The following is a 24,543-nucleotide window of genomic DNA, read 5'->3' as shown; positions in this document are numbered from 1 at the left end:
TTTTAAAGTAGGTTAAACTGTTTCAAGTTCTCAGTCCTCAAATTACCCAGAAAGAAAATGCATGTGGTTTTTGAATTTTAAATTCTTTTCTATTAGTGTAAAAAAAAAAAGTCTACAAAGCCATGTTAATGGCATTAAAGGCATCCTGTCCTATAAATCATAGGACAAAAAAAAACCCTGAAAAGATAAGGATTTCATAAGTGAACTAAATGAAGAACACATGCCAAGATGTCTTAGTAAAAATATATATTTTTTGTGTTGTACGCTGCAACAGAATCCAAAGAGCCATCAATTCAATATTTTAATGTAACGTTTCCTACAGCATGCTATCCGTGCCAGGACGTGAAAATAGTTATTTAAACTATGCCAGTGTACATCAGTTCATTTTATTCTATTCTGCGTGCAGTTGCAGAATGCTGGAAGACGCCAAGAAAAAGCTTTTTTTTTTTGTTTGTTCCAGAAACAATCTCATATATGCACGTTTCCTGTTTTTAATGGCAAGAAACAAGTATGTGTGCTTATATATCTCTATATCTAGGGAAAATGCATTGAAGTCCCTGCAAGAAAAGAATAGGATCTTGTAACTACCATGTCCCTATATATATATATATATATACATGTATAAGTATATACATACATACACAGAATTTGATGGCAGATAAGACCCGTCTAGTCTGCCCATTTGGACTTAAATCGGTCCTTGGCCTCATCATAGATCTAGGATAACTTTATTCCTTTCCCATGTATGAATGAATGCCACTTTTGCTGGGAGGCTGTTGAGCTAAGCACAGAAGGGAGTTGTCGCTTCCCAGTTTCTGTTACTCAACAAATAATTGTCACAGTACATAGACCTTCACAGTCTTACTAATGATCCTTAGAGGGTGGGGAATTGCATTTAAGGGGGATCTTTATAGAAATGTTGAATGAACCAAGAATTTAATAAAATATGGAAGCTGCCTGGTGAAGATACTTTTTATTTTTATTATATATATATTATCTCGGTTTGTAAACAAAAATAGACAATATTTGCACATTCTAACTTGTTTGTGTATTTACATGCCAGGGTGATAACTCGGTTACTTTTACTCGCAACAAGGTTTCTTTAGAGGATAACCTGGCCAAGGTGGTATATCGAGAACATCAGTGTCTCTCCAGGCAACTTAGAAGCTGACGTGTGCTTATCGGACATGGGACATCGCCTGAGAGAGTGGCGTAACAGCCCAAACTTGGGTGACTTGGTTCCGTTTGTTTTATTAAATCGCCCCAGTGGAAAATAGGTGGATCAGCTGGCCTGTAGAAGTGGTGGAGGCTAATACAGCGAGGGAATTTGAACATGCATGGGGGGGGTGGGGTAGGCATGTGGCTCCCGAATCTAAGACGAGACCAGCAACTGATAAAGGTCCGAGTCTTTACAGCAGGCAAATAATGATTTGGGCAGAAGTGGATTGGGCTGCGGTATCTTTGAGGGCTTCCTATGTTCATGTTTAGTGTCGAGAAGCTCAAAGAAGTAAAGGGAAGACGTCTCAACATATAGCGGTAAATGGAAAAGGACAGGATAAAAAGATGGGTCTCACAGCAAGAAATAGGATAGACAAGCAAGGAAAACATAGAAGGGAACGCCACCCATGGAGAGCTAAACCTAATTTTAACGCTACAGAACCTTTAAACAATGGAGAGTTTACTGTGGAAATGGGTCAGATCCCCAAATGTCCTGGAGATTAAAATGATCATTTTCCACTTTGTTTCTATATGTTGCACTACGCAACTTAATGGCCTCTCCATGTATGTTGAAAATTATGGCTTACGTTTTTTTTTAACCGTGTGCTAATTCTTTATATTTATAACTAGTTTACTTGTATAAATTATGAATATTAATTGTCTGTGTAACGTGTCCTCAGAAGTAATGTAACAGGTAATAATAATTGTGTGTGTATATATATATATATATATATATATATATATATATGTGTATAAATTAAAAATATATTGGGAGAAAATGCAAGTTTTTATAGATTTATTGAAGACTATTAATAGCATGTCACTATAAAGTGGAACTAAATGCCATCTAACCCCAGAATACAGACATTATAGATAGAAAGCAAATGTAGCCAATATATGAACAGCCTGCTGTTTTCAACGTGATTAGGGAAGCTGTTATTGATCAAAGCACAGTTGAAAAGCGGAGTCTTTATAATCGTACCAGTTGGGCTTGTCTTATTGCATCATGTTTCTATGCAATTGTAGTTTATTGCTTACAGCAACCAATGCAATTATCTGGAGAATCAAAGAGATAAGCAAAGGAGTATAAAACTGAACCGAAGTGAAATCAATCCCTGTATTTGGAAATGCTTTAAATGGATTCTGCAACAATAATCTCAAAGTCGTGCATGTATTTAAAATGCACGGTGCATCTCATGTATACCTTGTTTATTGCGTCTTATTGACATTACGGTTTAATCACTAAACAGTGGGCTTGCAGGAGAGCTGCAGTTTCAGCTTCCCTATTCATTGCTCTGCTGCAGGAAGGGCTGAGCTGGCCCTGTATAAATTAAGGTCTTATCATTGAGATTTCTTTTGACGTCATCTCACTAACTGAACTATTATGCCGGCTCAGCACTTCTTGCAGAAGATGCTTACAAGTGTTGGCCGTTCATAATAAGAAAAATGGATATAGTGTTAAGAGAAAACAGAGTCGTTAGTTGAAGTTGATCCCTTTCCTCAGATAGATTAGAGACCTCTGAGGCCCCAAAGACATGTTACTTTACATCTTTTCTGTGTCTTCCCTATAAAAAGTATCAACTTAATCAAACCCTTTCCTGCAGAATCTTACTTTAGTGAGTATAGTGAATTAAGCCCGGCTAATTTAAACAAAGTAGAAAAAAAAAACAAAAGAGCAAGAAGGAAGGAAAACAAGACTTATTAAATGATCGGATTTCTTGTTAATTTACTGAAATCTGCATTTTTTGCATGTACAAGACCCCTCTTTAATTTATACAGATCTTTTTCAGTGCCAGAATGGGGACATATGTTACAAACGCATTTAACTGAATGTTTCAATAGCAATTGTAACAGTTTTAATTTATTACACCAACATATTGCTACAGAATTATTTCACAGGCGCGCGCAGCCCTCCATTCGCAACAGTGTCAAGTATGGACACAAAAATAACAAAGTTGAATAGAGACATTTATTCCAAAAAATATAGAATTATTTCAATTGTAATCTATATGAAACAGTAATGAGTATACAAGCCAAGCCTATAGAAAACTGTAAGATAAAGTAAAATTGAAGAAAAAATTAGCCAAAAATATTCAAATATATATGTCCAGTTAGACATATATGTAGTAACATTATTAATATATGTAATATAGGCATATATATGCGTATATACACACCTACTGTATAATGGCCATATACATTAATCAGGCCACTTGCAAAGGTTGGCGCACTGACTTTTATTTAAAAAAATAAAATAAAAAGATAAAATAATTATAAAAAAAAATAATCAGCTTAAGAATGAATTGAATTTATTTTTAGGAGATTTTCTCTGGATCTCTCTTCTTACACCCTAATAGTAACTTTATATTTTACTGTTGATTGAATTAGGAGAAAATGGCTTTTTTTTTTTTTTTGCTTTAAACTGGATCCATAAACATCTAAGATCTTCATCCATGACCCCATCAAATCATGAATGAAATGTTAAAGTAGCTCCAACTATTTTCCATTATTTTGGGCAAAAAAGAAAATTTACATAATTACATAAATAAAGCTACACAGAGCGGTTTGTAGTTGGGGTAAACTGTGGGCGCCACTCAAACAAATTATTTAGCTTTGCGTAGCATGTCGAGGGTCTCATAAGCAAACTTAGATTTTTGCAAAGTATTGTACAAACAAATAGATTTTTTCAGGGAACTTGTTCCATAATAGAAAATTGATTTTAAGGAGGTATTAGCCAGATGTAATATCCGGTGTCTAAACAACCGAGCATATATTCTTTAGTGTGTTTACTACTTTATTATCAAACATATCTTCCTGTTTGACTATATATATATATATTTTTATTGGTTTATATATCGCCATCATATTCTGCAGTGCCGTACAATGGGTAGACAAAACAAAAAGGGCATCAAATAACAATGTTGACTTACAGAAACAAAAGGTAAGAAGGGCCTTTCTCAAAGGAGCTTACAATCTAGGGTATTTTACACAATTTGTTGTAATCAACAATATTACCTTATAAAACCAGTAAACTAGTCTTTAAAGCAGGGAAAATGTCTTATCTGACATCAAATTCTATGTTTCTGTTTCAGAAACACCTATTGGGTGTTAGAATTGTGCAGGAGGGAAGAGTGTGAGCTCCCTGCTCTACCAAATCTGCTTCTAATAAGCTAGCTTTTTATATATTAATGGTGGTGCATGATATTTTAAGTGAACTAGTGAGCTTTCTTTCTTCTACTAGCTACAAAACTGGATGAACTATAAATGTATTATATTAAGTCAGAGAAAATACATTTTAAAATATTGGGTGCTGACAATAGAAATAGAAAATTAAAGGCCATCCTTTTAAATTGGATAAACTATATATTTTAGTAAATATGTAGATATCTGCTGTGTGTGTATATATGTATATATATATATATTATGAGTTTCTAGTACAACTCACTTCCATCCCTGAAAGGGATATTACAGTTTTTACCTTAGAAATTTATGGAAATTAATGCACTCTGAAGGACAAAGGACCTTCATCTCTTGTTGCATAAACTCAGCCAAATAAACAAACGAGGAAAAGAAATAGAAAACAATTGTTGATCACCAAACACTGTCTTAAATACATTAAAAACACAGGGACATATTTATAAACAGCTCCAAAGAAGTAAATACTGAAAAGTCAGCATGTCATGTAATGAGTCTTACTCAACATGTAGCTCCTTGTCCCTTAAGCCCTGATTTCATTAACATATACCACATCTGCTGAGAGACTGCACCATTTTTCCACCACCCTCTCAGTAAAACGTCCTTACATTGCCTCTGGCCTTTTAGATTATCACCTCTTTTTCCTCCTAAGAAATAAACTTTTTACTTTGTTAAATCATGCTAATGGAGTGGTAGTAGCTCTTATATGTCAATTTAGTGGATTTATTTAATGGACATTGACTAAAAATAAGACTAATGTGAGCAAGCGTACAAAATTAAGATTTTGATTGGATTTTGGAAAAGTTGCTGCTTCTAGATCTTTGGTATCTCCAGTACAGTGCAGTAGTGATTTATCTATTTTTCTATTTTATAAGCAAATATTTTATTATATGGATTATATATATATATATATATATATATATATATATATATATATATATATAATTTATAAGACTTAAATATCAAAATCTATCTAAAAACTCCAGGGCAAGTTTTAGAAGCAGGATACTGTGAAATTTACATTCAAAACAATATATTTTCTATGATTGGTTGAAATTAAGAAGACCCTACTCTTTATCTATGTATCCTGTACATGTATATAAAAGGCTACATAAATCTCAGAATCCCCCAAAATCATGCCTCCTGTTTATGGATAGAGAATTTATGTATTAGTAGTAGTAGTAGTATTGGTTATATATTGCTATCATATTCTGCAGAACTGTAACTAATTTATATTTTACATTGTTTCCAAAGCTAAAAGGGGAAATAGCATTTATATCCATGAATAGAACCTTTACTGTGGGATAGACAAGTCCACATACTTTACTAATTAAATATATTTCCCAAATAAGTTTATAGCTAATTGATCACAAATACAAGTTATAATTGTGTTGAGCAATGTGCATTTAATATGTCCTCCCTTGTTGCAAAGAGTAACGATATGCGTTATGCTCCAGCATGCACAATTATACAAGGCAAGGAAAAGTAACATAAAAAGCACTGTACTAATGAGAAACAGAAAGGAAAGCAACCAAGAAACCTAGTTGCACATTTATGATTAGAGCACAACCTAAACAGCACAGGATTAATTGTTCTAATCCAGGTTCTGAATTAATCTAGATAGACATCTCTATGGTATTACTGTTATTAACAAGACATTGCAGGAAAACTATACCATTAATATACATACACAAGCTACTTACACAGTAGCCTAAAGTGTGTATGTGTGAGTTTGTCGTTCTGCTTAATGCAAGTCTGATGTATATTATATCTATCAAATTGATTAATACACACACGCGCACCCATATATATATATATATATATATATATATATATATATATATATATATAATATATATATAGGAACAACTGAAGCAAGGCACACAATACAATGAGTATAGATGCTCCATTCCATGTGATACTCCTTACCTGGCTGTATTTGACTTCTTGATCCAGAGAAGCCTTCTCCAGCCCATTGATCGTGTGCTGGGTGGACTGGAAGCTGTTCCTGGTTAGGGTATTCCATTCCTCCACTTTGGGACTGTGATAGGGGGAAGTGTCACTAACTGGGGATAATGGACAAGTGTTAGAACTGGGGCATCATCAGGTAGCAAAGAAAAAAAGACTGTGCTTTTAGTTATCCGTCTATACTAGCAAACCAGAGATGACGTTCACTTTAGCCCTGCAGTCTACATACCCTGTTTATTTTTATGGTGATAGTTGCACTGTGAGCCCTATCTAACTTTTATAATTAATATATATTATATAAACACACATACATACACTCACGGCTGGGAGAAGTCTAGAGTGTGTGATTATTGCAGTATTTTTTAATAACGTTGCCTAATTCAAAATATATATAAAAAAAATAAATAATAAACGGTAAAAACAAAAGCTATTACTATATACTGCAAAACTTCTTTTATGCGTTTATTTTAATATAAGTAGAACTCAAATTTCAGAAAACTGGTCCGCAATCAACAGATTTAGGGGAAAGTTGCTACCCTCATTTTTCTTGGGGGGCATTTAACCAGTCACCCATTGGGTACTTGGAGTGCATGTCATATTTTTTACCCACACAGGGTCAGAAAGTGCATGAACTTGCCGCCACAGATATAATTATAGGCTTTGGAATCGGGTTATTAAAATATTGCGGTTACTGGAGCACTTATGGCTAAGTGTATATCTTGGCTTTATGCATAATGCCCTGTATATGTCCTTCCCAATGTGTGAATTTCACAGATCAAAATAAAAAAAATAGGAAACCAGTCATGAAGTAATCAGCAAAACATTCACGTGGGCATTTTGTAGAAATTTAGGAGAAATGCTTAGGATTGCAGTAGGGGAAGGAAGGGATCTCCTGTCAAGAAGAGAAACTTAAATGGTACAAAAATTACCCAAGTCATTAATCACAGAGCCATTAATCAAAATCTGGACTTGACAGCACCTAGTTAGAGGAGGAAACTCATTAGTGCATCTTCTAGCCCTGTGCTTAAAACTTCCAAAAATGTATTTATTTTTCACAACCGTTGCAGTCTTGCGGTAGTTTTTGTCTGTGTGTTGCAAGGAAAGATTAAAAATCTGAAAAATACTTAGGATTCCAGGGTTTTACAAAAATGTTTATTTTACAGTGAGTATGTGTATATATGTTTATACATATACACAGAAATGGCTTATAAGTCTGCTTTTACATTTTAAAAAATATATAAAAATAAGCATTGTGGAATGATGAGCATTGTGAATTGTGTATACGTGTGTGCATATGTATATATATATATATTTTTTTTTTTTTTGTACCGTATATTTAGCTTGTTTGTGTGGGGGTATTGTTACATTTAACTACCCTACTAGGACGCACATTTTATACATATTTAACGAAAACTTGGTTCAGTATTACTTCCTTAAAATATAATACAATCCTAAATATCTTTTGTTTAAAGCACATTTATTACGTTCTATTTTACAAACGTGTGTGTGTGTGTATATATATATATATATATATATATATATATATATATATAATATACCCTTTCATTTAATTCACACATTCTGTAGGAGAATAAGCTAAACTTGTATCTGCAAATCTTTTTGTAAAATAAATTAGCAATTGAGCAAAAAATAAAACAAAATAAAAAATATGCAATTGAGCATGTTGCCTGGTAGGGGCTGCCATACAGTCCTAAATAATTCGTCCCCCAAAACTAAGACTACCAGAGGAACAAAACCAGACAGTTCCCTTGGAGGCCTGACTGCCAAATGTGGTGTTAATAAAAGAGGAAACCATTAGAGGGATCTAAAAACATTCCCAATTTGTAATCTAATTCTCCAATGTTAGGTTCGTTTTTTTGTTTTTTTTTTGCATCTCCTTAGGAAATCATACTCCCTGTATACCGAGGGAGCACTGAGAATGCTGCCTTTATGGGGAGACATAAACCCATCTAAAAAAAACTTTCACTGAGCAATTAATAGAAATTGAGCAATTTGAAATAAGTGGCTTGTGTTTTTTTTTTAAACAAATTTTGTGGACAGTGACGTTGGAGGCTTTATCACAGGATGAGATTTTATATTTATTTTTTTTAAATCAGCTGAAGTTTTTGAATACATACATTTTCTTCCTACGGATTAGGGAGGAAGAAAATAAGCAGAAAATGAGTCTCTAGGTGAACAGAAAATCTCTTCTCCTGGTCAGATTATGCCCAGAGGGTCGTGTTGTGTGCCTAAAGAATGAAACCAATTATCTGACATTTGAACTTCCTGTCTGGGTAAATTTAGTCTGATTGCACAAACCAAAGAAGTGAAACGTTTTTTTTAATTTCCAGCAGGCATTTATGTTGACAAATTCCAGTTTGTAGTAAAAGTGCAATGCTTTTTTTTTCCTGTTTGGATACAATCTGCAGTCCCTGAGAATTTTTTTTATTTTTTTTTTAACTCTTCAAATTTATTAGACATGAGATAAAATAAATACAATTTACGTAGGATGTCGACAGGTATTATAGAGGGACATAAAGTGAGCCTGTAAACAGTCCCTGGGTTAAATGAGCAGGATACATCTCTGAAATCTGTGAAAAATGCCAGCTGCAATTCTCCCAGACATGTTTCCCTTTTCTGTAATTTACGTTTCATCGGGAAAGTTTTCATTAAGTCGTTTTTATTAGTGTTGACATGAACCGATAATTAACCAATACATAAAGTGTTTTATTTATTTTTACTTCCATAAAACATGTCACCTAAAGTGCTTTTAATTTTTTCTATTTAGAAAACATAGACATTTTAATATAAAATAGAAAAATATTTCGTGTTGATTAACTAATTTGTTTAAGATATATTCGTAAAATTCCCTTCCAATTACATTATGACTAATAAATTAAAATGAAATTATATTCTACAAATTATAATTTACCATTAATACACTATATATATCTGTATATATAAAAGTTTAATTACATCATTCTATGAATTTTAGAATACCAATGAGTAAATTTTCTTTACATTTTTATATTTTTATTTCTGGATACATTTGAACCTGCTTTTACATTGTGATTACATGATTCTTCAGGTTTAAGCCTGAAGGTTATGTGGTTTCTTGGTGCTGAATAGACACAATTACCCTTTTTTTTTTATATTTTCTCTCAATGCTTTAAGTGTACAGATATACTGGTGACAGAGAGTGAGGTATAATATTTATTGTGTGTATATATTCAGTTAAAGGCACAACTTACCTTGATCTGTGATGGACCTAATTCCCAATATATCCGTAACTGAGTGTGACGAAGGCCAAGTCCTTGGCATGGCCATAGTAGTGGGTATGGAAGCCATTCCAGGAGGAGTCGGTACTTTGCCTCCTGCAGCAATAGGATTGGGGTAGGAGTATAGGTGGTTGTATTGGAGTGCAGTGTGGGCTGTAGGATGGTGATGCTGTTTATGAGACTCGTAGTGACTTTGCTGGGATAGATTTCCAATTTTATTTCTTAGGATCCTGCTTATAGAACTGACTGAAGGTACATTGTACTTGTCACAAACACCATCTGCCAGGAGTCTATCCCTAATTTCCCAAGCAAAGATGCCAGGGTCCCTCTGCTTGTAGGTCCTAATGTGTTTAACCACAGTCGGGGTAGTTACCCTAGGCTTGCTGCCACCAATAGCCCCTGGTAAAATGGATCCAGTCTCATTGTAGCGAGCTAGAATCTTGCTGACACATCCATGGGACACTCTTAGCTGTCTACTGATGTCGCAGGGTCTGATTCCTAGCTGTGCAAGTTCCACAATCCTTAGCCTGATGGCATTGGGAAGAGGTCTTCCATTGACAAAAACCCCTCCTAGCTGGTTGACTTCTCCAAAAGCAGGTTCTTCAAAAGAAATGGAAACAACGTGATTAGCTACTCAACACATTCCCTGCTCCTGTACAAACTCGGTTTTCCTGTTTTACAGTAAGACATGCAATGGCAATGATCTAGAAAATAAGCTTTTTTTTTTTATTTGCTCAAAAATAGTCAGATTTACAAGATACACACACCAATACAGGACATGATCACACACATTTGACAGTATGCACTGTAAAAAGAATAGTCCTACAATGCAAACAATGAGTCATTATTAAATACACAATGCTTGTGTTTATCTCCAGGCTATAGCTGTATCTTTTTCTTTCTTTTTTTAACTTGTCATTTGCCCTAACATTTTTGCTTCACTAACCATAGATTTAAGTGCAGTCCTTATATCCACTGGAAGTGAGATGGTTGAAAAACACTTGCCCCAACCATCTGGATTTTTAGGTGTGCTGTGCCTTGCATGCCCCACTGGTATTCAAATGGTTAAGCAAACTGGTTGGAAGTACATTGCTAATGAAGCAGCTAGCTATTATACCACTGCTCCTCTCTGTTAATGATCCTTAACATGTTTGCTGCTGGCTTGTAGGGACAGGGCAATGTAAACAGCATGGAGGAGATCTTCATAAGAAGAGGACTTCATCCTTGACAGCCCTGGGGGTTTATGATCACTGCGGATGCACTTACCCATTACTGGTGTGGGGTATCCAGTTGTAGAACCTTCCTGGATCAGGGTAGAGGTAACTGGAGGTTCCAGCACTGTGCAACAGCAGCAGGAACCCAGGAATTAAGGTGAATAAGTACCTTTCTTTCAGGGCGCAACAGGCTAAGTTCTGTATTTCCCTCTAATAGCAACATGGGTTGGGTAGGACAGAGCTGGACTGTCATTTTGGCCAGTCACACCTACAAAGGGGCTGGCTAAACAAATTCTTCTCTTATGATTGGATGCTGGAGCTGACAGTCAGCAATGTGCTGGTTTAACCCTCTTGCATCCATTGAGTCCTTTCAAGCATGCTCAGCACCTGGATTATTGAGTTCAAGAGGGAAAAGGAATATTTACCCTCTGAGAAGCAAGTCATTCCAAATAACAATGGAATATATTATGTATCCAAAGGCACAGGTAATTAACTAACCCTTCATATGCCAAACAGCCTCCTGTACCTGGCACCCTGTAGAAAGAGCCTACAGCACTTTTATAAACCGTATAAACCCATTGCATATGGAATAACCCATCAGGGCTAATATAATTTATATTGGGAGGAATTTTAAAAGTTATTTTTATCACAATTTAGGTACTTGCCTTATTTTACGATTTCTGTGCCACAAAGTTGTCAATGCAAGCATGTTCTAGCTCTAATTTAACATACATTCTATACATATACATTCTATGTGACAAATCTATACTGATATAATATATTAAGTATCTTAAGTAACTTGACTAATTTATGTTCCCTCCTTTATTTATACAGTATTTTAAAAAGTTCCATTTTGATCATTTAGACATTTCAGAAATGTTGCAATGATGCCATATAATAAGTGTCTAATATTGATAAATAGTAAATATTGCGTTCTTGAATATTCCAAACTAGTTTTTGTGCAATCTATTTTTAAGGAAGTCATATTTCCCATTAAGGCCTGCACCAGAGTATTAATATATTTAACTAATTCTAAATATTATATAAACTAGTTATACCAAAATTGAGCCCAGTCTCCACATTTGGGGAAATACTATACAAATTATATAAGTAAAAGGCATTTTATGTACATACATTTTTACCCCTTGATTACTACGCCTTAAAACAAATTAAAACCACCAAATTCTACCAGCAATGAAGGGGTTCTACTGTACGGAGTTTCATTTTGTGAAGCCAGGAACTTGCACGCACTTAATTTTAAGTTGTATATTGTTAATTTATGTTTTTGTTTTAATTATTAAAATTGTTTGCTGTTTTAAAAACATATATATTTTTTTCAAAATAATATTTTAATAATATAAAATATTTTATTAAAGCTAGCTGATGGAAATTTAGTACAGAATAACTATTTTTAAAATATCACATGGCTTGGAAGTAAATTGAAATAATTTAATAGGAAAGAGAAAAATTAGAATATGTCATCCGATATACCCATCGTGTACATGTGTGAAATGTATCATACATTTGTGTGTGTATGTATATATACCGGAATATCCCATACCGATTACCTTTTATTATCCCTTGCCTTCTCTTGGGCATTCATGTCCATAGCCCCACTCTGTCCTATTTCCTGAATAGAACTCCCGTATATGTAATAATCTCATGCCCTCTCCTTTCTGTCCTACTTTCTCCCCTATGGGTATAAATATATTTACATTTATTCTTTTTCTCAATGTGTGTTCCTGATGTGATCCTGTAGGAAAAGCCCAGTTGACTGCTCATGGTCTCCAGCGGATTAGGGGTAATGTTTATCAGAAGTAAACGTGCTCAACATGTTTCCATAAAACTGTTGAGTGTGGGCTGGGGTAGCAGGGGTCACATCCACAGTGACTTGAATCAGACCAAAGATCAGCCTCTATTTGTGGAAAGGGATACCCAAATATACACTAGCCCTGAACTGGCAAAAAGATTAATTTCACTGGCAGGCATTAAATGATTAACACAGGTCCCTTTAACAGCACATTGCACACACATATTGTTAGAATGATTCAGTAATTAGGTTAATTATTGTTAGTCTTCCAGGATAATTAATTAGATGAACACATTTTTTACACCCTGGGAGCCAAGGGGCAACAGGGAAATATTCCAATAACAAGCATATATTAGCATAAACCAACAATACATGTGCTATTAGCTCTCAACAAGTGGGGGATCTAGAGAGAATGTATTTAATGTTAAATCAGGACAAGTGCCTTACATTTATGTTCACTGTCAGGAACAGCAAATTGCTCCCTTTTTAAAACAAAATTTTAAGACACATTTATATAAAATATATCTAAATGTGAGTCTAGGAGGAAAGTGGGGTTCTGGAAAAATCCGTATTTTTCGGCTAACTTTATTGCATAATGATTAAATAAAATGCCAAATTGAGTGCAATATTCAGAGTAACATAGGCCAATTTTTAGCTCACACAGAGTATACATTATATACGATTATTATTGAATACAAACAAAATGTACGTTTTTATCACACAAAATCTGTAATAGATCTTTCATAGCTGTAACTGTATTTTGACTACTTGTGTGGTGTGCTGATCTGAACCCCTCTACCTTTACACCTTATAACCTGTACAATACACACGTTGCTGACCCTACAAATAGCGCTTTATTTTAGTTACTGTGCTGACCCTACAAATAGCGCTCTGTCTTAGTTACTGTACTAATAGCGTTGCATCTTACTGTACATGCTGTACTGACTGCAAAGAGCACAGTCTTAGTTACAATGCTAATAGCGCTGTATCTTAGTTATTGTACTTTACACACTGTACTGTACATCCTAGTTAATACATTGTACTAATTGTACTATACTGCTGAATTTTAGCAACTATACTAATAGCACTACATCCTAGTTAATACACTGTACTAATTTTAGTTACTGTAGCAATAGCGCTGTGTCTGTGTATTTCAGCCTCTGTAGTGGCAGGACATGTGCGGCTATACATTAGTTAACTTGCCAAATATACACTTACCTATGAACCCAGCGAGTTGCCCATATTATTCTCTGCCTTATCTGTTAATTCGAAGCTTGCCTTGGATATTGCATTTTACACACAGCCCGTATAATACACAGTGCTGTACTTTTCCCCACTGTGTATGCCCCCCGGTACACTATTGATTCTATGGTGTATCTACGTTATTTTAATCCCAATACTGATTGTATATTTCCTGCTGCATCCTATACTCTGCCTTAAATTATATGACAATTACTTAAATAGCGCTGGCACATAATGTAGCTCTATTATTTAAGGGAGTAGTGAAAACAATAAAGTAACTCACTTTAAAACCTAACAGGAGGAGAGAGTCCTGCTCTGGGTATACCCTTGCTGTTTTACTATAAGGTATTTATTATATGTTTTGTAAGGATCTATGCTTTGTTTAAACAATTTACACCCGCGTTTACAGTAAGGAATGCAACCTGAATTCGTATAAATAGCGCATATTACCGCAAAATTCCGAAACATTCGGAAAATTAGTTGGGAAATCCAGCACGGTCTGCAAGAATTTTATTTTATCTGATTACCGTGTCTCTTACCAAATAATCACTTTAATTCGCAACAATTTAACCCTTTTGCTTGCAGTTGGAAATTACATCATAAATAAATTCACCAGTAAGTCTTAGACCCAGGTAATTTTTATTTTTATTTTGTAAATTATTGATAGTGTCAATAACTAGTTAGAGGACTATAATAAAAATGTATTTTAGATTTTATTGTAACTATTTATTTTGCTCAGAAATTAAATTTTCAGTATAATCCCAAAATAATGATATATATTTGTTCAGTGTGCTTGTTATCAACAAATGTATCATTTTATTAAGTGTATCAGTCAACCTGACAAGAAATTGGGAAACAAGACTTTTCCTAAAATATTTTAAATTAACACAATTCTATAACGCGCATAAATTAAATGTATGCTTTTTCCCAGAAAACTGGATTGGTAATGAATTTAAAATTGATTTTAAATGATGAAATATCAGCTTCACTTGTTGATATCACCAATTAAGTTGGTTATAAATTTCCGACACTGGAGGTGATGATAAAAAAGAAAATAAGTTGTTACATTTAATTGCGCGTCTAAACACAAAGTACACGGTTCCTAGTTGTACTAGAAATTGACAATATATATGACCCTGTAATAATTCTGGATACATTAATATATTGCATATAGTTCAATGTGTGTAAAGTGCGTATGTATTCTGTATTTATTACGCCATTGCTCTATATAACAAATTACAAGTACATATATTAAATTATCAAACAAAAGGAATAAAAACTTTGTAAAAACTAAACTTATTTAATGTTTTATTTGCCCAGTTGCATCTTACCAATTTAATAACTATAAATAAAAAAAAATGGTTAAATTCCCCATACGTTTGATTATTATTGTAATAGATTGTACGTTTGCAAGAACAGGACCCTCTTGTCAACTTTTTATATAATTATATAATGTTTTATAGTTCATTATACTGTTAGTATTTATGCGTTCTCTCGCTCTGTACCAGCCCTGTGCAATCTGTCGGCTCTGAATTAATCAAATGTAATCTATGAGCTGTAGCTATTGATATAATAAAAAAATACTGATGTATAAACCATTTGCTGAGCTTAATATAAATAAGTTGATTGAAAGAAAGTCGAGAGAACATATCAGAAATACTAAACTATACGGTATATAATAAAAGAAAAAGTAAACCCTACATAATATAAGAATTATATTCCATATTATGTTAAAGCTCACTTAGCACGTTTCTTGCTTGTAGTCCTACACAATGTGTCATTTCCTGACCTTCTGACCATGGTGGACAGTATTCTCTGCAGGACTCAGACCCTGACCCAGACCATCCTGGGTCCTCCAGTTCTGAGCCTCAAGGAGAAGCTGCTGATCTTGTTCAGGGATTAAGGAAGAGCATACTGGAGGAGCATCCCTGGGTGTCTGGTTTAAGTGTTATCAGTGTATGTGTATATCTGTCCATCTATGTGTGTGTATAATTATTATAGCATTTCATTTGCAAGCTCCTCTGCCATGTAACTATTCCAATATGCACCACTTACATATACTATTGCGAAATTATATAATAAAAATGTATTTTGAAGTGGTGTGTGTGTATATATAAACAGGTATACTATATATTGGTTAAAAGTAGCTAATAGTAACTCATATATGTTTTGATATGCTATTGTGTGTGTATGTGTAAGTATGTATGTGTATACACACACACACACACACACACCCCCACCCCAATAGAATATCCGTGCGATTGATGCTGGAAGAATCGTATGGTAGAGGTGCTTGTTAATATCAAATAAAGATTATGATGTTTTTTTGCAGGTTCTCCCTCAGTTATTACATTTCAAACACTTTAGTTCTGTGCTTTATGCTTTTTTTTGTCCTTCATGTATCATAGTGGATCAGTCATTTCAGTGGGTTACTGTGTGACATGCCTCACTGCTTTGCCAGAGGATGCTAATCCTTGAACATGAAGTCCACAGGGATGTTGGTTTCAGACAGCTCATTCTTCATGCAATTGCATTTCTGGCTGGTCTATATTTTCATGTAAATACTTGTTAGTTGCAGCAAAAATATTGCATAATACCAGGCTCCTTGAATTGTGTGCATTTAATGCATTTTTATTGAAATGCCTGTTTAACAAGTGAATCATGGGGACATAATACAGAAAAAACCGTTTTGAATTTGAAATATATAGCTGAGAAAAAAATAAATGGGTAATATGCATATAACATAATATCACGTATAATTTTAGTATATAAGATACATATATGATCACATCCAATGTGCTATTTAATGTAACCTGAGGGATTTAAATGCCACATTTACTAAATTGACCCTTACCATACCAATTATATCCATGCATACATGTATTGCTTTTTTATCCCCTATGCCACCAATTTGTAAAACAATATACTTAGAGAAAATATTAACAAACCCTTAACATAATATAGTAATTAAATTAATGAAAGTTATAACTAAAACAGGGCACTTGTACTACTGAGCATTTGGATAAAATTAATCTTGGCCAACAACATGAGAATAATCTTTTCAAACAATTCTGCACACTATGCTTTGTAGTTTTTGGACTACTATCCCCATCATCCTTGTTGCAAACAAACATGAGTTGTGAGCTTCCATTGTTATAGATGCTGGGGTTTCCTAACCTTCATATAGTGTGATGTTTGAGAACTGCTACTATTGATTTACTAAAGAGACAGTATGGGTCAGAAACCTGGCTAACTAATAGTAGCAACTTATTTTACCTTATATCGGTTGAATGTATTTGTTACTACTTATGGGTAATTCAAGTGATCATTATGGGAGAGCATTTATCTTAGATGAGTAGGGGAAATAACTGTTTCCTCCTGATGGTAAATCCAGCAGAGAACAAGATTGTCATAATTTGTCCCTCAACCTGTTTCACAAGCAATACTGAGCCTGAATGATTAAGTGTAATAAGATTAAATATAACCTCTTGAGAAGTTGACAGGCATAGGTGGCTGAATAATGAGAACAATACATTGAGGTTGATGTAAGCCATTGATAATAGAGCATGTACTGTAATACAGAGCTGCCTTTAGCACTCCTTTAACCTTTACCATAGATCATGGTTTGTATTTGGTAATATTTTTACTGAATTCATAATTTTCACTCATCTTATAGATATTCTTTATACTAGGAAATGTAAAATGTCATACTTCTATGGTGCTTAAAAATTACTTATTTTGATTTTAGTTAACAAATGTAACACTATTCATATGTTAAGTAAATCCATGAACTAAATATTTTGGGAATGGACATAAATACAATGGAGCAGATAAGATGTTGGCAAAATAAGCGGCTGAGTGTCAGTAAATTACATACATTAAAAGTAAAGGAACATTTACGTTCCTCTGGGGTTGTAGAAATACAGGTTATCTGCCTTCAAATTCTTTTGGCCAATCTAATTTGTCCATTTAAGTTTGTGCTTGCTCAAAATGCTTGGGACTACAGTAATGTCACACGGCTCCTGCAGCAAGAGGGTAGCTGACACCCATACAACATGTGAGATAGCCTAGAACTACAGCATGACCTCCTCTCTATATCAGCTTGTGTAAAATAATCTAAATTTTGGTTTTCTTCAGCTTTTTGGCCAATATCCTTAAACCCCGTTTCTAACCACAAGACTTTTTTGAACCCAACTGATACTTGAGGGGAAATGGTATGTTGATCCTCATTCATCACCCTCAACAAACTCATCCTACTGACAGTGTTCACTGTCAGTAGAACACAGCCACATCAACGTTCCAAACTGGAAATATAAGGATTGTCCTCATCTTTGCATCAGTCATTCATCTCAGTTAGGTTTTTGCTGACTCAAGCTGTCATGACCTTGCCAAATACTGTTGTTAAACATTTTTTTCACCAAAATTTTTTTTTACTTTCTATCCTTTTTTTAAAAAAAATATATCCTAAGAGGAGCATGTTATAATTATATTAACCACCAGGTTCTACTACTTGTACAAACTAGATTCTTCTCAAGGTGCTGGGTTTTTATGAGGCATCTCCATGAGGTTCATTGTATGCCAGCAAACAAGAGTATGCAGGAATTGGGTGTCATAAACATAGATCTACTACAGTACTAGAAGTGGCCTCATTAAGCATAAAGTTCAAGTCAATCTAAAGATAACTAGGGCTCTTTGTAGGGGGAACATGCTAATTAGCCATCATGAGTTGAATAATGGATTCTTTCATAAGACATGCTTATTATTATGAAGTGAAGAAAACGTAATAACCATTGTGTGCATTCCATCTAAATAATTACGTATACTATGCTCATATGCTAACAGTGCTTTGTGATTGGGAGGAAGCACCTTGACCTTACACTGGTTGGTACCCCAAAGGCCGGACATAGCTTTGCGCGTAGCTGGCACTTTCTAAACAAAACTATAGATGCATGCAATGTTTACTTGACATACATTTTTATACTTGAATACATCAACCAGTAGTCTTTCTGTAGAGCATTTGTCCTATATCTTGACTGACAGCTTGGAAAACAACGTAATTAGGTGGATATGTTGGGAGGACATATGAAAGATGATATAAATCATTTAAAAATAATTGAATACGCAAATTTGAATGCAGTGTCACAGTCGCTTATTGATAAACATGTTAAATTCATATAAATACCCGTCTAGATTAAGGCATGTTTGTTTTTTTACATTTTTTTTTTTTTTACACAAAAACAAACTTAGATGCAGTATACAAATGATGGTGGTTATTTAATTCAAGCTAACATAAAGCACATGTGCTTATACATTCTTGTTTTGCCAAACAGGATTCCATTTTTATTTATTCATAATTGCCTTGGTTTTTGTATCCAGATGTTTTTATCTGTGTATGATGGAATTAGATTTTTAGTCTGTACGAGATGGGCAAAGTCATGACATATGGCTAATAAGTCTTATTTCCTTGTGTCTGTAAGTGAATATGTAAATCTCTGTATATGTTAATATCTAAAAGCTAATTAGCTCAAAATTCCATAGTTAATTTCTAATTTGAAAAATACTAATATTTATTAGATTGAGTTTATAATATTTATATACCGATTGTGAATTTATTGAAAATAGCTTTGTCAATATTCCGGCCAATCGTTGGAAGAGCTGAGTTTCTGTGAAAATGTGCTTATTTGTTATGGAGATGTATAAATTCCACTGCTAGTATTTAGTATACTATTCCCAGTATTTAGTATTTAATAGGTCAGTAACATTCCTCCTTAAGCTATTCTCCAGAGAGTAGCTCTTTAACTGTGTCAAACGCTTGGTGCTCCACTGCTTTCCTAAGCTTAAACCACAAGAGCTAAATTGGACAGGGGTCTGGAGAACATTGATGTTGTATTCAAATAACACTCCTGTTATCTTAGCAAACCTGGTAGCTCCTCCATGTTGTTCCACTGACTCTTACCAATGTTGGTGCAACGTAAAGGCTCAGTGATATCACAAACCAAAGATATTACATATGGATATGCATACAATAAACATAAGAGGCTCAATACATATGCAAGAAACACATTTCGATTTTTATTAAGTTTTTCCATAACAAAACCCACTCCCTTATTGCTTTGTGTTCCTCAAGGCCAAATGTAAGGGATTTTTTTTCTTCTCCACCTGTTAACCAAAGGCCAGCCCTGGGAAGTGTCCTCTCAACCTGAGAAACCCAGGACTTTTGCTTTTTGCAGCTGTTGAGTGCTGCTGATGGGGAGTGGGCCTCAACCTTATGGGAATTTTGTTGCTAAATCTCAGCTTTTTGGATAGGTTCCACCATAACGTTCCACATTATTGCCTGATATTCAAGTTGTCTTATTTGTACTTTCATGAAGACAACATGAATAGTTATTACAATTTAAAAACATTTACACTACTTAGTTTGCAAATCTTGAGGCTGCATCAACGAGGAGCTAGTTTGAAGCATGAAAACATGGGTAAGGAAGGTTGGAGAGACAGAACGCAAAAGCAGATACTGAAAGGTCAAGATGGCATATATAGATTTTGAGACATTTGAAAGTATCCTGTTTTTCAATGTGAACTTTAACATATTCTGCAATAATTGAAAGTAATAGGGGAGAAAACCAGAATAAGAGATCCTGGAAACTCAAAAAGGTGGCCAAGGAGGCTTCCAGATGGTGACAGAGAAGCAAGTTGTCCTTTTGTCTCACTTTCATTCTCGCTCTGAGAAAAAGGACAGTGGTCTCTTATTAGATGAGATCCAGGTACTTTAGGATAACCAGTTCTCCATCTTGCCCTTCACTAGGTCCTTAAACTTTTAATATATTGCCAAATATAAGCAATATGTTTCCCCTCTCAGGAAAACCAAGTGACAAGGTTTGGGACCATAGTTAAGTGCGCAGATAGAACATTGAGTTGTATTTGATATAATACTAATATACTTGCAACAGATGTCTTTTCAGCAAGTTTTTCCACAGGTAAAGGCACTCTTCTTGTAATAGGAGTTTTATTTCGATAATCGCTATATAGTTGCCCTCGAGTTAACCAAAGTATCACTTAAAAAATATTTAGGAAGAATGTTCATGCTGAAACACTTTGTGAGATGATACTCTGCCGGAGTGCATTAGGAACAGGCTTGATGCTGTGGTTTTTGATACTATTTAAAGCAAGTCTGAAATGTATCAACAGCTTGTCATCGGCTATCATACGAGAGAAAGCCCACAAAATATATTTGTCATAACTTGTAAAATGTGTCAGCGGAATCCACATCACAGGATTTCTGTTTGTTGAAAAACAAACTTCTGGGCTTTAAGACATCTCTCGCTTTACCTAAAGATGAAAAGCCTTCAATTTTGCTCATTTATGAGCGGCAGAGGATCTTTGGTCAGTGTCTATATTCTTCCAGGATTCATATGGTTCATATTTGATGGCTTATGAAGCACATAGTTGATAATGCAATGTATTTAATATAAGAAACATAAATGAAGCCCATGGTAGCATTTTGGAGTATCTAGTCCACCGTGTGAATGGCCCTGTGGCTGTTAAAGGGAAAAGTGTCCACCATAAAATGTTTCACACAAAACAATCCATAGTTTTAAACATGTAACTTGATGTTTGTTTTTTATTTAATGTAACAGTGTTGGAGATATTTGGTTTGGTATAGTTAAAGCCAGTCCCAATGGACTGCCCACTTGGTCCATCTAGTCGACCTTTTTCCAAATAAAATGTTTAGCACAGACAAAATGATTCATACGCAGGTTAAAATAGACCAAAGCTAAAACATAGATAAGATCTGGCTGCATTCTTATCACTCCAGTCTGTGGTTATATGCAGGTTTTCTACCAAAAAAGTAAAACCCTGCACGGTACTGTGACCGCGGGGCTTTGCACCTGGCTGAAATCTGGTTATTTGGTTATTTATGTTTGGTTAATAAAGCTGTGGCCGTTGGCTTTGACCCAAATTCTGTTTCGGTGTTATACGGTGGGGTGTCTTAATAGAACACCTATGACTCCTTGACTTTTGGGTTAGGAGAGGTTAGGTTAAACTAATTTTTACTATTTGTCAGTAATGAAAATATCCTTAATTATAAATAAATTCAGAATATTTTAAAAAACAAAGCAAAAAACCCTCATAAACATCACTGCGTTGTTACGTATTCCAAAAAATGGTTCACCGTTCGTGAACCAGACCTGCTAAAATAGGCAAACTTAGCATGGTTGCCAACATCACGGTTCCCTAGAGAACCATATAGAATGTACAGCAATCACTAAATTCAATAAAATATCCTATGGAAACCCGAGGAAGTATTATTAAAAAAGGCTTTATATCTAGCCTGTAATCGCATACACACATTATTTGATCCAAATTTTTTTAAACACGTACACATAAATATACACACACAATCATCTGAGAGAATATTATTTCATTAGTATTTTGCTGTTATACATTAGTACCGTTACACAGAAAAGAAACACATTTAATAGACCTCTTGTTGGATGGGTCCATCAAGAGCCCCCATTAGCTAGAAACAATATTTCAGATTAGGCTACTAGAACGAGCTATTTAGTGAGTTAATGAACACTTTCTTCTCCTATAGGTCACTTAACACAGAGAACAGCCTTATGGGTTAATGGGGAACTACAATGGCTAAATAGAACTCAAATCTTGGCAGGTTCTACCTACATTTTAATGCCTGCATCGTGGTTTTGTATTTGAACCAGAAGGTTTTATTTTGCTGTGTTCAGGCAATTGTTCTGTATCTCATTAAAGGTTGGAAGCCATTCCTCTTCCAGCCAGGTACAATGAACTGTTACCTAAACTGAGACGGACATTTGATTGTGGGCTTGTCAGATGACACCAGTTATGGTATATGTCTTCAACTGAATGGCAATGTGACAATTCAACGAGTAATGGCTATGAAGAATATGAAGAACTTTAAAATTTAATATCTCACATATATATATATACACACACTCTAAAATGTTTTCGACTTGAGAAAGGGAGAAAAGCTCACAAAAGCTTGTCATTCCAAAATTCTGTTAGTCCAATAAAGGCATTATCACAATTGACTTATTTCATCTGTTATTTAAGCTGTTATCTAGATATAGAATTTATTAAGCTTTGGTAGGTACCTGGAAACTACGTGTGACTTCAGTTGTTGAATACGTATCAAGTTCACGTGAATTTAGCAAGGTAGGAAATACATAAAATAGAGCTAATCAGACAAACTCTTGATAGAGATTAAATCTTTAGCATTATGGGCCACCATATGTCTTGGCTCAATAAAAATGGTGGAAACTGATTGTGTCACTTGGTCATAGTATGGTATGCATCAGTTGACTTTGGTATCTATTTGGCCTTTGTGGCCTGGAGTCTGACATACATGGCCTAATTGGCCATTTTTGGTTGGCCATGGAATAACAATACTTTTAGGTAATCGTGTGGCACAAAATCTGCTTCTCAAGCAAACCCATCATGCACCATTTATATCAATGGAGATCAAGACCGTTATTAATTAAATTATGTATTAGGAATATGATATTAACAAAGGTTACCAGAAATGACTGCCATTTTCCAAATTCTGACTTTATTTTATCAATACACAACATACTTACCTTTTTGTTTCGTTTAAAGACTGTCCATCTCAACATCTTTTCCTGTAATTTATCTAAGTTGCTTATAGCATGTATATTTTTGTTTTCCAAATAGAAAATATGGAAACAGGGGGAAATTAGAAAGAATAAAGGAGAGATGGGTGAAAAGAGAATAGAGGGGGAGAGAAGAGCAAACGATAGACAAGGTGAGAAAAGAGAAACAAGAGAACAGAAAAGGGGAGACAAGATAAAACATTAGATAAATGAAAGGAGAAAAAGACACAAAAAAAGCATGGCTAGTGACCCACTGTTTCCAGGTACATTGAGAGATATTAGGGACCCTGTACTTAATTCTTGGGCTGTATGTGCACATACTGTACTTAGAATATCCATACATAGATTCAGCACAGATACTGCTTTTTACAAGCATGCATACAGTATATATATGTTACACATGGTCTATATAAAGAGCGTTGAATTACAGCACTCAGAAGGAAAACAAAGACAACTTCATTTGAGCATCATGTGTTCCTATTTAACCCCCTCTCGTAACATAGATTCCTGTCTTTTAGGTGTGTAAGTCTCCAGGACCCTTCACATATCATAAGAAATGTAATAAAAAATCTTTTTGTAGGGAAAAAAAGCTTAAATTGAAATGGGGTTTAGGGATCTAATGACTAGGCAGCTTTTTATTGCAAGTTTTACAACTCCAGAGTTGCTATACCTTCACAGGGCCATCAATGGGGTTTTATGGTATATAGTTTAGCTGGAGCTCTGAAAACTCTTTAGTCTTTTGTTTTTCTGCGCTCATTATATCCTGATGCATATATATATGCATTGACCAGCATAATTAGAAAACATTTGTCTCCATGCTATACATATTATACATTTGCAACTGCCAACATTGGGGGGAAAAGGCAAACATACATTACTTGAAGAACTTGTCTAAGAAGGGGATCTACAGCTTTTTGGAACTTACTATAGGACCTTTTAATTATAGATACAGGAGTGTCCTTTCTCTCCAAGTG

The 24,543-nt window shown here is 34.6% G+C and overlaps 1 protein-coding gene across 1 annotated transcript in view; it reads right to left on the bottom strand.

Moving 5' to 3' along the window:
• Positions 1-23,572, bottom strand: part of LOC149284670 (paired box protein Pax-9-like) — a 28,221-nt gene extending 4,649 nt beyond the window's left edge. The window contains exons 1-6 of the mRNA XM_089496300.1: positions 23,537-23,572; positions 22,736-22,835; positions 20,864-20,977; positions 10,926-10,997; positions 9,633-10,259; positions 6,343-6,479 (exon numbers count right to left, since the gene is read on the bottom strand). Of these exons, the coding sequence (XP_089352426.1) occupies positions 6,343-6,479; positions 9,633-10,259; positions 10,926-10,997; positions 20,864-20,977; positions 22,736-22,835; positions 23,537-23,572 (1,086 nt within the window). The remainder of the gene's footprint in view (positions 1-6,342; positions 6,480-9,632; positions 10,260-10,925; positions 10,998-20,863; positions 20,978-22,735; positions 22,836-23,536) is intronic.
• Positions 23,573-24,543: the final 971 nt, after the last annotated feature.

Source organism: Sceloporus occidentalis, unplaced genomic scaffold, assembly GCF_023333645.1.
Source record: "Sceloporus occidentalis isolate IW3139 unplaced genomic scaffold, rSceOcc1.0.p SCAF_89, whole genome shotgun sequence".
Classification (NCBI taxonomy): domain Eukaryota; kingdom Metazoa; phylum Chordata; class Lepidosauria; order Squamata; family Phrynosomatidae; genus Sceloporus; species Sceloporus occidentalis.
Note: the sequence above shows the minus strand (reverse complement) of the source record. Positions and strands in the feature narration are given on the sequence as shown.